At 45.9% G+C, this 15739-nt stretch overlaps 3 protein-coding genes; 2 read left to right on the forward strand and 1 right to left on the reverse strand.

Moving 5' to 3' along the window:
* Positions 1 to 4315: 4315 nt before the first annotated feature.
* On the forward strand, positions 4316 to 4928 carry FFUJ_14231 (uncharacterized protein; the record flags this gene model as incomplete). XM_023571122.1 has 2 exons in its annotated part: positions 4316 to 4392; positions 4454 to 4928. 2 exons carry the CDS (start codon positions 4316 to 4318, stop codon positions 4926 to 4928), a joined length of 552 nt encoding a protein of 183 aa, XP_023438184.1.
* Positions 4929 to 8843: 3915 nt separating this feature from the next.
* FFUJ_14230 (uncharacterized protein) lies at positions 8844 to 9103 on the reverse strand (the record flags this gene model as incomplete). XM_023571123.1 has 2 exons in its annotated part: positions 8844 to 8884; positions 8941 to 9103. 2 exons carry the CDS (start codon positions 9101 to 9103, stop codon positions 8844 to 8846), a joined length of 204 nt encoding a protein of 67 aa, XP_023438185.1.
* A 528-nt stretch (positions 9104 to 9631) lies between these two features.
* FFUJ_14229 (uncharacterized protein) lies at positions 9632 to 9994 on the forward strand (the record flags this gene model as incomplete). The annotated part of the gene is made up of 1 exon (XM_023571124.1): positions 9632 to 9994. One exon carries the CDS (start codon positions 9632 to 9634, stop codon positions 9992 to 9994), a length of 363 nt encoding a protein of 120 aa, XP_023438186.1.
* Between the last annotated feature and the right edge of the window lie 5745 nt (positions 9995 to 15739).

Raw genomic sequence — 15739 nt, forward strand, 5'->3', positions numbered from 1 at the left:
TGTATTAAATACCTGTTGCTCCCGTTGAAAAGGAAATCTTGGATCCAAGTCAGAACTTACATGACTCTGAGGAAAATTGTCAGATAAGTACATTGATAAAGTGTTACTTTGACATGATGCATTATTCGAGCAGCACGCAGACTGTAATGTCTCAACCCTTCGACGGCGGGAAAAACCTACATCATAATTTTGGCCGTCATCTTAGTGTCGATACGGATACGAGCTTCAATGTCATTAGATACGTACGTTCTCCATAAAGTACTTCACAAAGAGGGCTTCGATTGTTTGTTTTAAAGGTTCTTACACTTCCGCTATTGAAGTCGGTAGAGGTATGTCTCCGTTGCGATATTCGATGTTACGTGGTTGATAAGATTATTGCTGAGCAATGTCCTGGAGAAATTGGGGTTATGAGGCCAGAGCTAGTCGTAAATCTTGTATACATACCCAGGATTCAGTTCTGAGATGGCGTGCAATCTTTTAAAGTCAGTGTGCTACAAGACAGAATAGTCTCGCCACGAGAAACGTGCTCAACAAGGATCAGCGAAAATGTTTGTCAACGGCCGGTGCTCTCAGTGCACAGGCAACTGATCAGATGAACACCGCTTTCCAAGCGCACGTTGATTGAACTAGTGCCAATTTGCGGTGAGGTATTGTTTGTATGCTTGGCCCTGAAAGAGTTGCCTGCAATGGACGATACCTCGTACTGCGTTTTGGAACTAATTGTCCCTAAAAGCAAACATTGTGGCATACGAAACCTCCAACAATGATAACTCTGTACTAGATGCCGGTGCCGGCAAGACTCCTGCTAGCAGCCCATGAATGCACCCTCCTTCATTATGAGATTTATCGTCAACTTGGGTGCGAGCTAGTGGCTGTCGATGCGGCATAATGGTACACTTAAACAATGTGCATTTAACTATGAGTACGCTTCGGTCGACGTTCACCCTGACTTGGCAGATCAACTTAATAACCCGCTTATTGTGCTCCAGACGGTTCACAATCACCCGATCAGTATGGGCAATGGGGCAACGCATTCCAAGTGAGCAACAACAGGCCCTCCTCAAATCCTTTCTGCCCTGACTAGCTTCATCTTCCGCTCGCAAGATGAGTCAAGCCTTTGCCCTCTGCGGCCTTGAATCGTGGCACCAAGTACTCATTTTATTCGGAGAAATTTTACAGCCAAAAGCTAACATCGTATTTATCTTGGCTCTCAAGATCGTCAAAGACCGATCTGTGTTTCTCCAGCATCTATTGTTAAGGCGCGCAGACAAATATGTCATATGAGAAATGCTGAGGTTGGCTGCGATTTCGAATCTAGGCTTTTCCTATTCTGGTTAGATGACTCCTTCAGGGTCAGATGTACAGTGCTCAGATCCATTAACCTTATTTTCTACCGCTAGAGTTTAGCGCCGACTTTCCCCAGACATGCTCTTTTACAACAGAGGGGTCGGCTTAGACAGGCTTCAATCACCATCCATCAACAAAGGAACTGGTTATCATCGCAAGCGATACCGCATCTTGCCACTCACTACTCCAACGCGTTCTACTGCGCCCATGATCTCGGATGCCGTTATCTCTGGTCCCATGCTCTTTCACACGCCATCACGTCGGCTTTACGATGCCAATCCCCCTCTATAGTGAAAGCACGAGGTCGGGCTGATTAGTAGAAAGGTCGTTCAAAGCAAGGTTCATTAGATCACTTGATGGCACCTGTGATGACATTCCTTACGCTCGCGCCACGAAATCTGACTAACATCATCATAGTGAACTCTATATATATATGAACGCCGTGGGCAGGATTATCGGGTCCCTGGTTCCGGTCTTGCGACCCTTTGACGGCTCCCAGGCATCCGCTTCATCTCGATCCCTGTGTACATGATCGAGAGACGCAAGCCTCGTCTAGAAGTTGACAGCTCTTACCAGACTGATAGTTCTTCCCCACTGATAAATAAATGTAGATTGCAGTTAGAATTCGAATTGCAAGTCCAGCATACTCAGATTTGCGAATTGTGATCGCGAATCGTGGCTTTCAGCTCATACTAACCAAAGCAACTTCATACAGCATCTCCTGTATGGGGACTGCCCTTAGATATCTGGTCGGTCACCAGTGAATCGACCTCAAAGCACGAGTCAGACAAGCTTGGCTGGTCTCCAGAGAATGTAGGAAGCGTTGAAGTCAGCCGATGTCTTCTATCTGTTTTTTCTCACACTTAATCCGATAATTCATAGTAGCAGTATTCCTGTCATTAAAAAATCCAGTAAGCCAAAGCAGCTCTCTGCAGCGAAACTAAAGATGTCGTGGGTTATCGTGACTGTTTTATTCTCGTGGCTCATGCTTACCCGCATCCAAGACTACCCCGATCGTATACCTTACTCAAGGCAGCTTACCTCTCCTCAAGCAGCTACTCATGCACTAAGGTTTCAAATCAGCTTGATCACAAAAGCATCACATATTGTTTCTCAGATATATTCAGTGTGTTCTTTTCCTCCGCGTGGCCGGAAGTGTTTGGGATGTTTATGTTGCTCTCATTTATCTCAAGATCCCGTGATAACCACTAGAGTCATAAGATTCCGAGAATGCAACGTCAATTTCACTACATCTTTCTTGACCTGAAGGGCAATTTCTGTATCACATTCATAGCACTCTTGAATACAACATATGCTTACAACTCAAGCTGGAGCTCTGGATAAACCTTCTACCCACGGCCTTGAGCGGCTTCCAGATCTGCAGCAAGGAGTTCCGGGTCGGTTTTTCTGATCAATTGCATCTCAGACTTCTCCTTGCCATGATCAGTATCCAAGCAGCCTGCATCTCCGGTTTTGGTATACCGATTTACGGGATCCCGCTTTCGCGTAGTCTGGCGGTTTAGTTGGATATCTTGAGCAGGTCTTTATTAGGCTGCCATTCTTCCAGTAAAGGCCTAGCCCTTCTCTGTAGTCCACGGCTGGAATAATAAGCAGCTAAGTAAGATACGGGAATGACGGATGGCACGACTCTGTTCTCAGGTAGGGAGACATAGTCAACAAGGAACTGGGTATGAATGTGAGGGATGAAAGACACTTTAACATTGTAGTAGACACTTCTAGATGCCAATGAAGTACTCTATTGAAATCTATGCTTCTTCTGATTGAACATTCAGTCTTGCGGTTAGAATCTCACCTTTGAAGCGAATCTTCTTTTTCCATGATCAGGATCCCAGCATTACGGATGTCCGGTGTCGGCATACCGATATGTGAACCTCCTTGGATATGAGGTCCTGCATTTGAAATACCCCTTTTGTAAACGCATTCGACCTAAATACAAGAGAATTAAGATTGAATCAAATGAGATCAGAAGCCATAGTGATGAGCTCTAACTCGCAGCAACAACGTGCAAAATAACGCTCAAGTCCGAGCAAGTTCTGCGTCGCTCTTATCCGCTATTTTGTAAATCCGACCAAGTGATTCCTACGGGGAGTTACCATACCCGGACAAACACTGGTCTATGTTCCATCTCAAACAACTGTAGTATATATACTTACAAGATGAACTAAAGCAAAGAAAGGGTCTGTTTTCCGCAGCATCTTTGCGTCCTTTTTTCACATACTGACACGAAGCAAAGCCGCATTTCCGAGCGTCGGAGTTGCTGTATCTTCTTTAATAGATAGCGAAGGGGAACGGTGCAAGGACCTTTAGCTAGAGCTTCGCCGCTGATTCTGGCTGTCTAATCGGTGTCGCGTGGCATGTTTGATGACCTGGTCGCGGTCGTGTGAGGCGCGTGATGTGAGTCATTAGTTATGGGGTCTATCAACTTTAAATAACACTCTTAGAAAGGGCTGTCTTTATTGCGGTGCCCGGACCTCGGGGAGCAAAAGACCAGCCCTCGATATAGGGTGTAATAAACTCAGCAAATGATATCATAAACTTAGGCTAAAGATATCCTAAATTTAGGCTAACTTACCTAAGTCTTTTTATCACTTAGGACTAAGGTCCTGAGCTTTTTTTCCTCCCCTAGCCCGGAGCTCAGCCACCCCCAGATTCAGTTTTATAAACCTTGCTCAATAAACCTTATCATACATGATTCCAGGACCAAGTTCTGTCTGCCGGAATAAGCTCTCAGCCACAAGTCATGAATCTAGTACTTAATCACCCCCACTACGACTTCTGCTCTCCTTGCTCTTGTCCTTTCTACATCTCAGAAATCTTGACAATAGCTCCACATTGTGTTCACAAAGTAACCTCCCCAAATCTACTTCATACTACATTTCGCGGCCCCTCTACAATACTTAGCTTCGGCAAGGTAGTCATAAACCCAAATGCATGCGTCAGTCTAAAGATGGCATCTCATTCAGCACCGACTATGGAGGTCCAAAAGCTCCTCGAGATGCTGAGACTTGATGGTTCAAAAAAGCGGTATGTTGCCCACTGATGACATTGAATCGGTAGGTGATGATATAGAACTCACATTCTACAGCATCGCCGACCCTGGACAGCCTTCTGATATAGGGCTTAAAACCCTTCCTACAGAACTCGTCGTCAAAATAGCGACCGCTCTACACCCAGTCGACCGCGCAAGCCTTGCCTTTACATCCAGCTGGCTACACAGAATCATTGGTAACGCTCTGAAGCTCAATCGATTTGATCGTTCAGAATTTCTTCGCCGCCTTGAGCTTGACGGCATGTGGCTGTCTGCAATATTTTGCGAAATATGTCAAAAGTTTCATGAGCCACGAAAGAGCCGTGACTTCACTCCCAGGGAGGCACGACGAGCCTGTGTTAAATACGGAGATCCTAAACTTGAGGAAAAGAGTTTCTGTCATTACCTACAGGATATTCACTTTGACATCATGGCAGCTCTCTCGAGATCAAGCCGTTTCCGACATAAAGCTACCGCCGAGTCAGACTTCACGGCCCAGTGGTACCACCTAGAGGACCACATACTATCCTGATGATCCGGAGAATCCACGCGTACGGGTCGAGCAGACTATATATTACTCAGGAGAGGATCACATCCTGATCAAGTCACAAAGAACACTGTTTACTGGAGAGAGTACCGGTCGCGACTTATTAGGAATCCTTAACAGAGCTAGGACTTTAAGCAGGATTATCCACGACGCTCCCGAACTATGGGCAGTCTGTCCACACGCTAGCTGGACTGAACTCTACCCTTTCCTCTTCCGCCCAGATGACGAGTTCAAGTGACGCCGAGGCCAGTGGTCATTTCGTAAGAGGTCAATACAGGATTTCCTCCCAGGCAGAGCCCTGCAGCAATGCCTATGGACTCACAAAGACGACTGCTGGACTAATTGTGAAGCAAGGTCAAGATTGGACAGCTGCCTAAACGGTCGTATATGGTCATGTGGTGGGTGTTCGACTGATTATGCTATAAATATTATTCGATCAGAAAGGTCTTATAATAATTATATCGTAATGACATCTTGGAAAGATTTTGGAAAATGTATGGATAGAGAGGATCCGGTTTGGAAGGAACATATGCAGCATACTATCCATGTAGGGCATAGGCGCAGTTCATATGGCAACATTGCAGAGCATATCGAGGAAGTAATAAGAGGCCCAAATGAAGAAGCCTTTTATCTTCCAGATCCCTATGGGGATGAACGCGACCTATAAGGTTAACCTTTATGCTGCAAACACCTAAAATTAATAGCTTCAGGGAATAATTATTAAACTCGGCCCGAGACCTTAATTAGCCACAGTCAATAAATACGGTGGAAACCTACCAAATCTTGCAAACTCTCAACAAGCGTGCATGCAGAGCGGCCAAGAATTTCAAGCATCTCACGAATCAATTCCCCTGGAGCTTCCTACCAGAAGCGACGCGGGATTCATGGGGAGCGCAAACTCTTGAGAACCTCAGCGGCCTTGGTCACAAGTGGCAGTGGCAGTTGGAGAATAACCAGAACCCTGTCTCTCTTGCAACGATCCATGAAGCGCTGCTGCAACAGATGAGATCGCATAGATAAGGGGTCCGGAACCGTCTCCAGCCAAAAGATGTCAACGCTGTCAAGGACTAACTTTTCCAGAAGCGGCGTAATTCTTCAGTGGCCGATATATCTTCTCCAGCTCCTCGACGTAAGCGCGTGAGAACTGCTGGGACTTTGTTCGCTATTGAAGTCGCCTCGTCGAGCAACATTCCTGCAGCAGCTACTGAGTCTAACGATCAGAATGACCTGCCACTGGACCGGGCACTTTTACAGATATCTGTTAGAACTTTCACTGCTGATGAGAGGCGGCAGGGGCAGCAGAGTCAAGGTGCTGGAAGCGGTAGTGCGGGGGACCAAGGTGCTGTGGGGTCCGGAATAAAGGATGCACGGCGAACCACGGGTTATCGATGCTCAGTCTGTGCAGAGACTCTGTTATTGGTGTCTGCTGGTCTATCGACGACTTGGGACATGTCGTGGTGTTGTTGTTTACGCGATGCTATGACGTGACGTCAAGCAGATCTTTCTTCTTCCGCTGACTTACCTAAGTGAGCCTAGCCAAAATCAGCTGCCTATAAGTCAGACCTTCAATCCGACTCATCAATCCGACCCATCAAACAATTCCTTCTCCTTCTCTGATCTTCAGAACCGGGCCAGCAGCTGGGGCCTCCGGCAGCTTTTAGCATGTCATATCATTGTCTCATCAACACGGCGCACGTTGCTCCCAGCATATGAGACTGAACATGGTATTGCATCGTGAATGGCTTCTAGTCGCGATGTTCTTTGTTCTGAGGTGTTGCAGAAGTTGGTGACGACGCGGAGAGCGGTTAATACAACCACTACAGACTTCTCTTTGTCTGAATGAATATGATTCATTTATCCCAGCAGTTTTGATGCAGCTGAGCCTTATATGTAGCCCAAATAAAGCAGTGTTGGAGGCCATAGCGCGAAACGACATATCAACTCAGAGTGACCAGAGTTGAAATGCCGTTAATATTTCTGCTTGTCGGCGTCTTTCATTTCTCTGCAAAGCTGCATATTGTGAATGAATTTTGATATCTCTTTGTCTTGCATTCAATTGAGCGTCACAAACAAGCCATCTGTCCGGACTGTATGTGCTGCATTAAGTCAGTGAATACCACGCTACACCATAAAAGCATTTATCATATCGTCAGCATGGTTGGAGAAGCCATTTGGTGGCGCCGCATCCACAAAACTCTGCCCGTCGATGCGCTAGCCTATCAACTACATCTTGTCCAAATGATGATACAGGTATAACGCAGAGGGAATTTTTCGATTTTTCTTTTTTTTTTATAAAAAAAAGACGCAATATCAAGTTTGTGTTGGTGCATAATTCTTCGTCCATGTTGGACGTGCTTTTGGGTTGGGAAGCTGAAGTGATATCAGCAAAATGCACCTCGGTCGTCAAACGTACTCGCGCCGAATTGCAAAGTGAAAGTTATATCGAGGTATTCTTTTTCTTAGAGTTGATACCATCTCTAGATGAAATGAAATATCAGGACATGCTGTTCGGCAATCAGATCTCATGTGACGTTGGAGATCCGCGATGCTTGATCCGCTGTTCCGTTTTGTTATCTGGCTACCCTGGAGTGACAAGCGCTTGACTGACTGAGCTGGGAATTTTCAGACTGACCATGGTCTTGAGCACAGCTCCACCAGGCTTTGCCGAAACGGTACGTACCTTGCACGCAGCGCCTTAAAGACAGCAGCGCCAGACTTTGCCAAATGACTTCAAAAGAACAGCGTTAAATACAGATGAAAAAGTCTAAGATTCTGGTTGAGTACTATCGTAGCGCCAGAGTAGTTACAGTCTTGCTGTTCCAGTCCAACACCGGTATTCGAACCGGCGAACTTGGGGCAGTGTTGTAAAATAATCGACGTTTTCCCTTGGCTGGTGTCACACTACATCAAATATGTACTAGTGCATTGCCTTATCGATACCGCTCATTCTGCGCAGCGACACATCCTCTCGCTTCGTCTCCATGTTCGCAAATGAATTGATCCGTCTCGCTCACAGCGAGCCACACGAAAAAAAGTCGGATATGAGATTGAACCGCATGAAGAAGTTCGACACTACAGAAATCGGTACTCAGATTATTAATATTAAGGCGAAAGAAGTGTTCGCTGAAATTAGTTACATAGATCTTTTACCTCTTATGCACATCGTAAAGAGTAATGCGTTAGAGCAGATTCGGCGAGTCCAATCCTGGAAATCGAGGGCACATTGCTCCATTTTGCCCCTTTGAGCGCAAAAGGGCACTCTCGCAAGTGTTTGGAGAAAAGCGGCTGGAATAAAATGTTGCGGAGATTTATTGTCCACCGGGTTGAAGTGAGGATGCACTCGGCGGATCACTCGTAAATACTCTCCCCCCTGACTTATATACCACAACAGGTCGTGAGAGATCCAACTGATCAAGCGAATTAAATCAAGAGTGAAACGTATCATGAGCTCTCGGTCGGAGTCTAGATAATCCGGCGATGAATCTGCTAGAATTAATGCCCAGCATTAATGATGATGACTTGGCCGCGCGCGAGTTCAGGCAACATCGATCATTGCAGAGTGGGAGTACATGAAGGCGGTAAGAAATAACAGAGTTTACTACAGGATAGGTTGGAGATCGTTTGCGTTGTGTTTGTCCATATTATTGCCTCAATGTGCGGTGGTATTCTTTTTCTAGAGCAAAGGACGACTGTGTATTAGAGATAGATCGATACTACACATTCGATTTAGCTCATTATTCGGCAATATGTGATATCCAAGAATGGAAATGTTCTATTCACTCAACACACGGTGTATATAAATGCAGCGAAGAACAAATACATCAACCACAAGTAGATCATCCATCAAGTCGAGACATCCCCTTCCCGTCTTTCTTCATCCCATCACCGGCCGCCGTCCGATCAACCAGAAACAGCAGGCTTGTAGCCCACTCTAGAAGGTACTGCAGATATATTAGTCTTTGACCCATAGACTTTCAATCATGATCTATCAACTTACCACGGTGCTTCCGTTTGCGGTGAGGTTTCCGGGTGGCAGTCTTTCGCAGCTGCTTTCTCTTTCGTCTACGACAGACACTTGCTTCATAGCCGGGGGATTTGCGATACTTTCGGAGTCTGTACTCGAACCCACTGTCATCGGGGTAAAAGGTAGGGAGTGGCATTTGTAGATGTTCAGTAGTCGTCTGCGAAGTTGAAGACAGTTGAAGTTCGAAAGTTCAAGATCACAGGGCGGGGACGATCTTTTTATAGTGGTAAATTTCTTTAATGTCTATAGAAGTGGTAGTCAAGCGGTGAAGTAAGACTCTCCAGTTGAATAATGGCGGAACCGTTATAGAAGCCAAACTGCAGAAGGTTGAAGGACCGACAACAAAGACATCCTTTCATATTACCGTAGCTATTTGAACTTTGGATTTAGGGTTAGTAAATGTGGAATGATAGTTAAGCGATGACGTGAATCTGCAGGTAGACAATAGTGACAGCTTCAAAGAGATCAAACTGCAGAGAACGACAAAGGATGTCAGCTGCAGGTGGGTGTTGCGAATGCAAGACAAAGACAGCCACAGCAAATCATCTGGAGAACCAGTCACTGATATATATTAGCTTCTTCGTCAGACGCGCGGTCCTTTCAATCAATGCCACTGGATCTGAGCACACAGACCTGTTCTCATTTCTCTCTTTTACACAACAACATGGTATTTTTGACGTTGCTCTTGTCACGACGTTACACTTCAACGAAACTCAATATAGCTACACAAACAGATCCATTACAGAGCCGCCATTTCACCAAGTACAAGTCGACTGTATCGCCAACTCCCATTATGACTCCTATCAACGGCATTGACACCAACAACGATGATCAACTCGAATATCTTGCTGAAACTATTCCTTCATCACCAACCCATAATCCTCTATCTTCTACTTCTAAAACCAAGACAAGTGGCGACATGGGAAGTCCGAAGCTTTTCATTACGAAGCAGGCATCTCCGGAAGCCGGAAATGACAGTGATCCATGCGATCTCCTTGAAGCTCCGGAGCTCGAGTGCAAGATCTAGAACTTCAGTCCAGACTTTCCCTAATCCAGTGTTGGGGAAACACGGTATATCCCCTCTGCTCTTTGCTCAAGTCCATTGACTAACCTAGGAGATCATAATAAGTACCTTGACTCTTGGCTGAACAATCTCGGCCATACCACCACTGTCCCAATGCCTCTGGTAGCCAGGCGAGAACTACCAAGGCACACAAGCGCCATGCCGAACAAGCGCTTGAAGTTCCGTCCTTCATACATGACTTTATCTTCATGATTGGCTCGATTATACTTGTGCTATTCGCTCTTGGCCTCTAATCGATGCTGCAGCCGTTGGCCATGCACATGCTGTTTCAGTAGACGCCTTTACTAACTCAAAAGCCGTTACAGTCAAAACAGAGTTCCGCTACTCTGTAGTGGCCAAATGCTATGTAAGCCTTGGCCACAGTTTAAGGGTCAAGCATGGCACGACTATCAACTGGAGGCACAGCTACAGGTGACAATTTGTTGACACAGTTTGGTGGAACCTTTGATGGCCTGACGGTGATCTATCACGGGGAGCTTTGGGGCAGTAAAAGAATGGATAATAGGGCCTTGGAGATTGTACCACTGTGAAAAGGGAAGGAAGGTGGTAACATCAAGTTGAAATGTAGAGAGTGCGCTGAACTGGCATGTTTGACGGTATAATCGCGGATGAAAATGGGGTCCATGATCTGCGTTTTTTGTTCTGCAACAGAAGATCCAAGAAGATGCAAGAGCTTTGTACCGTTATCGTGATCCGCACTGCCATCTATAAAAAACACCTTTGCCATACTTCTACCATTTTGCAGTAAACATGATTCAACAAAGGATCGATGCATGCCGGCTCGAGCACACAAGTAAGCATATATTAGTCGTTCAAGCTCTCATCTTTGGCAGTGCCAGGAGTAACAACCAGTTCTCTGGCATGACCTTTTTGGTCTTCGGGCAGTTGATGACTCTAGATCATTCACTATTTCTCACTGATGGTAGATGCAATTCCTGAGATTCTGTCTCACCGCCTCATCGAGACGAATACTATCATGGCTTTCACTTGCTCATGTGGCTTGATCATCTGAACAATTTCCTTAGACAGACTCATTACCATGAATCGTGGTTTGCCAGTGAAGAGAACCATTTTTTCATAGATGGGGCCGACTCTAGGGACAAGAAAGATTGAGAAGCGGCTTTCAGAACATTGAATTTTGCAAATATTTTCACGGGACATCGTGTCCACGGATTCCTTGACAACACCCGTCACATCAACGGCTTCCTTACCTAATCGCCGCTTCAGCCAAGGCTTTCATTTGACGTAGAGAGCTCTGCAAGTGCATCAAGTGGCCTTTACAACTGCACCAGAAGCAACTGAGTCTCAGCAACAGCATGTAATGATTGCTAACGAGTTCCGCAAACGCGGCCGTGACTAAACATTGCGGCTCGTGGAATAGCACTATTCTGTTCACGATCTAGTCTGACCTTAACTTTAAAAATGGCATCGGGTTCCTGGCCATTGTTTTGCTTGAGAGCAAGACCATTTAGCACCACTGTAGTGATGGGATCTCCTGATCCTGTTGGGAGATGCCTATTGATGATATCTGGGACTGGAAGCCTGTATTGAGGCAGATATGGCGCAACCTGTGCAGGCATTTTACAGTGAAAGTGCCGTGAAAGTATTGGTGGTTTCTGATGTGAGAGATTGGTGACAGGGAGGGTGAGATTGATGATAGTGAGAGGACCTCTGTGTGACTAAGGATGCGAGTCTGTTATATCTATGGTCACAAAAACCTCCTTGGTTGAGATGTCTAGTGCTAAAGTGCTCAGATTTGATGCTGAAGAAAGTGGATGTGATGATAGGATGAAGAAGTTTGAGGGTGTCAGAGGGCCTTGACTCTGAACAGCGCCGAGAAGACGGAATTGGTCATCACTAGGTTGACGACACAGTGTTCCGGGGTAACTCAACGCATCGAGCATCTACTCCGACTACGCGGATGCTACCTTGAAAGTGAGCATAGAGAATTCTTACATGGGAGAAGATTGCTGATATGAACAAAAAATAAGGATGTCTGTGTAGCCGAAAGACAAAACATGTTCCAAGGTAAAATTCGTGTCGAATGGAAATGGCCGATGCCGAAAATGCGGTTTTTGTCACTGCCGTCTAACGAGGGCTCCCCTCACGGAGTTTCTGTGCGTGTAAAGACAGATTGCCGACTCTCGGGGAATATGAAGGCAAGACTGCCAAGGCAATTCTCCGTTGAGAGGGGCGTTCTGGTTGAACAGCTGACTCACATTGGTAACTGCTAAAGAAGCTGTGGGATAGCCTCTAGCCCAAGCCTCCGGCCTCTGATACATTATCTCCCGTTACGGTACCATATCCTGATTTGGAGATGGCTGTGAACGAGGCATGGAATCCAATGTGATTGAGGCGCCTTTAAGGAAGCACTACGCGGTGTGTCATTTGATAGCTAGAACATGAAGTCCACTCCATCTCCGTAGTGGTCTGCTACTGAGAATTGGAGCTGCATAAATCGCCAACAGCTTGATGATCTTCTTTTTACGGAAGACTTAAGGAGAAATCTCGAATGCAATAATCTCTTACAGAATGCATCTTGTATCTACCCTGCCAAAGACTTACTTAGTTCTCTCTAGCGGTTGACTAATGGTAGCCCAATGCATCTTTGGAATCCTCGAAAAGGTGCATAGCTGCCTTGGGCCTTTACTGACAAATCTTCCTTGCATCAGTTGCATCAGATATAGCAGGGAAGTATCGTCTTACTGGGAAGGGCAGGTCCTCGCTCCACAGCAGCCATGCTAGGGAATATCTCAGCACTCCCATAGCACACATTTCAGGGAAATCTTAGATCAGCGGAGACGCAAATCACTATTGACCAACATCTGTATTGGGGGACATGGGAGCCATGTCTTTGCGTGCCCGGTTCTGTTCATGACGATCACAGAAAGACGACCCCTCAAACTCAAGTTCTTCAAGGTCCGACCAAATCGCTTTCGAAGTGGTTTGGCCAGTGTTTCTGAAGTTTGAACTACCGCTCTAAAGAAATATGGCCAGTTTGCCTTTAGCACGTTTAAGAATCTGTAGGACCATGCAAATTGGGTATCGCACTGACGAACGGTAGCATAAATGTTGGCCAATGGTCTGAACACCGTCATCTTGAAAGATGCAGCGACATCAGTCGGCAAACCCACTCTGGTTATAACATATCAGAAGTTAGAAGACATATTATCGGCTAGTTGGCGAACACTCCCCAGTGCTTGCCAAGGATCTCCCCCGGTAGCCTCAGGAGGTTGCCGCAATGAAACCTAGGATCTAATGGAAAGCACAACTTTCTTGATTTAACCAATGTGGGTATGAAACAGCCTTGATCTCTTGGAATGGTTTTATTTGCTATGCGTGTTTTGTAATTGCTTATCCCGAGCAACCAGCGACGACCCCGGGTCTATACTCTGTCTGCACGACATCAGGGCCGGTCTGGGCGGACGTGATGGACCCTCAATATATGAGAACACCACAAAAGCTACTGCGATTATTTGAGGCTGCTTGGGAAGTAAGAAAATGGTGGTTTCTTTTAGCATTATAGCTTCATCGAAAGGAGGCGGAAATTTCTGACTTCATGGCCCCCTTCTGCTTTTATCGTCTGCCAATACCTTGTTCTGGTCAGAAACTCCGTAAGCACCACATACCTGGCTATGTCTATTGTGCAACTCTTTCCCAGATTTTGTTTTGCCTATCCACACTACTGACTGTAAGGCTGTGACTGCGTAATCACCTGCTGAATGTCGAGTAATAATGACTTCTCGTGGACGTCCTCACAAAAGCAGACGACTCGGGCTGAGTAGAAGCATCTTTTAATCAAGGTATTGTGAAGAAGATTGCTGGAACCGTCTTGTGTCATGGAATGTTGGTCGTAGTGATCTCTGAATATGTGATTGTGGTCAGCATGATCCCTGGTTGAGTAGTGGATGCTCGCTGAGGATACTTTTGTAGTTGGAGGTGATTAATGCAAAAGGATAGCTACCACTGTTCAGGTCGTCGACAATTTTGCAACAGCGTAGCTTGTGTAAGAGTACAATATGCTCTCCTAGTAGCCCCAGCCAGGCCTTTCAACTGAGAATCGCCTTCGCTAATAAGGTCATCAACCGTTCAATGCAGTTCCGAGGCATTCCAGGTTTATCGTAAGGTTTGTTATGGTAGACTTCCTGTATAATAGCTCCCTATTGTTTCCTTATCATAGAACATCTAGATATGTGATCCTGGAAACCAGTTTTGGGCCAGAATATGCCAAGTGCGAGGCAATATACTCCAGAATGGAAGTTTCTATCTACTGTAACCTGCTAGTTAATGGCGTTGCCATCATGCTGGGGAAATAATAGACACGGTATCAAAACGCTAATGGTCATTACAAACCACCAACCAGCGACTCTTGAGGACAGGTGCCAACAGGTAAGGACTCCAGGTGCTATTCTATTCTGTCTTACGAATACCATTTTCACCCAATCAGCGGCTTCAAGCACTGTGTCTACACCTTCAGGCCATGACCATAAAGCACTCAGATCCTGATAGCGAGAAAAGCTCCTTATCCCTTACCCTGACATATGTATCTCCGGCAAGTAGGTGCCTGAATATTCACTGTATTAACGTAGCTCCGTACCACGTCCTATTCTCTTACCCTAGATGATAGGTGATATGGTGAGAGAGGCACGTTGACCTTTCCTACTCCAACGCTGTCAAGCCATATATTATCTCCCAGAGCTTTCGGTCATTCCAAAATCCAGTTCATCATAGACAACAGAAAATTACCCATATTGACAATTACTGATAGACAACGAAATTTGGCTTTGCAACATCTTGTTTTCCGGCATACAGCCCTATCTTGTCACATATCGACGGCCTCATTCCCACCCTCGCAAGACAAATTTCGCGGGATAGGGAGTGAGCGAAATGCAGTGTACCTAATGCTTGGGAAACGGGGGATGGAATACATAGTTGCATTGCGATCAAGTGAGCGAGCAGCTTGTATTGTGCCGGTAAGGCTTCTCGAGTTGAACGTCGCTGTGAATCGCCGCACATCGTACATCTTACCTCCTTCCAACAAAAAGATAGTGAATGGCCCACAGTCAGACGATTAGAGTAGAAAGAAGTTGAACAACACTGACGCTGGACGCCGAAACGGTGTATGAAATTGAAAGCCAGCCAAACTGCTCTCACAGCACTGGTGCACACCAAACAAGTAACCACGCATGTGAGAATGTCACTGGTGATACGGTTCCAATTTCGGGTCCCTGATTAGCAACCTGTATTGATGACCGCAGCTTCTTAAGACATGGAGGTAGGCAATTGGCTCTCCTTCAGTTACTGAATGGTAAGGCAGCTATTGGTGTTTGATCTTCCGGTCATGTTACTGCCATGGTCTCAAATAGAAACCCGATCCACATAAGCGCCCCCTCTTGAGCTCTATACACACCGATACGGAACTACTTGTAGTATTCAGGGACGATCTGGCCCTTGCAGTGGCGTTGAAGCGATTTGCTCGGACAACCCAACTATGCCCTTGCCTCATTACCTACGATACCACGCAATTCGGGTTATTGGACATTCCCGAACTCCTCCAGTAGACAAAGCAATACCGAGATCTTGACTTGCTAGTGCGTCGTAAAAGGGGAGACATACCTCCTGGTGTGTATCATAGGTCTAAATGCTATTGCGTCAACTATATCTCGATCTCTTGGAATTTGGCAACGT

The sequence above is a fragment of the Fusarium fujikuroi genome, chromosome FFUJ_chr12 (genome assembly GCF_900079805.1).
Source record: "Fusarium fujikuroi IMI 58289 draft genome, chromosome FFUJ_chr12".
Taxonomy (NCBI): Eukaryota; Fungi; Ascomycota; class Sordariomycetes; order Hypocreales; family Nectriaceae; genus Fusarium; species Fusarium fujikuroi.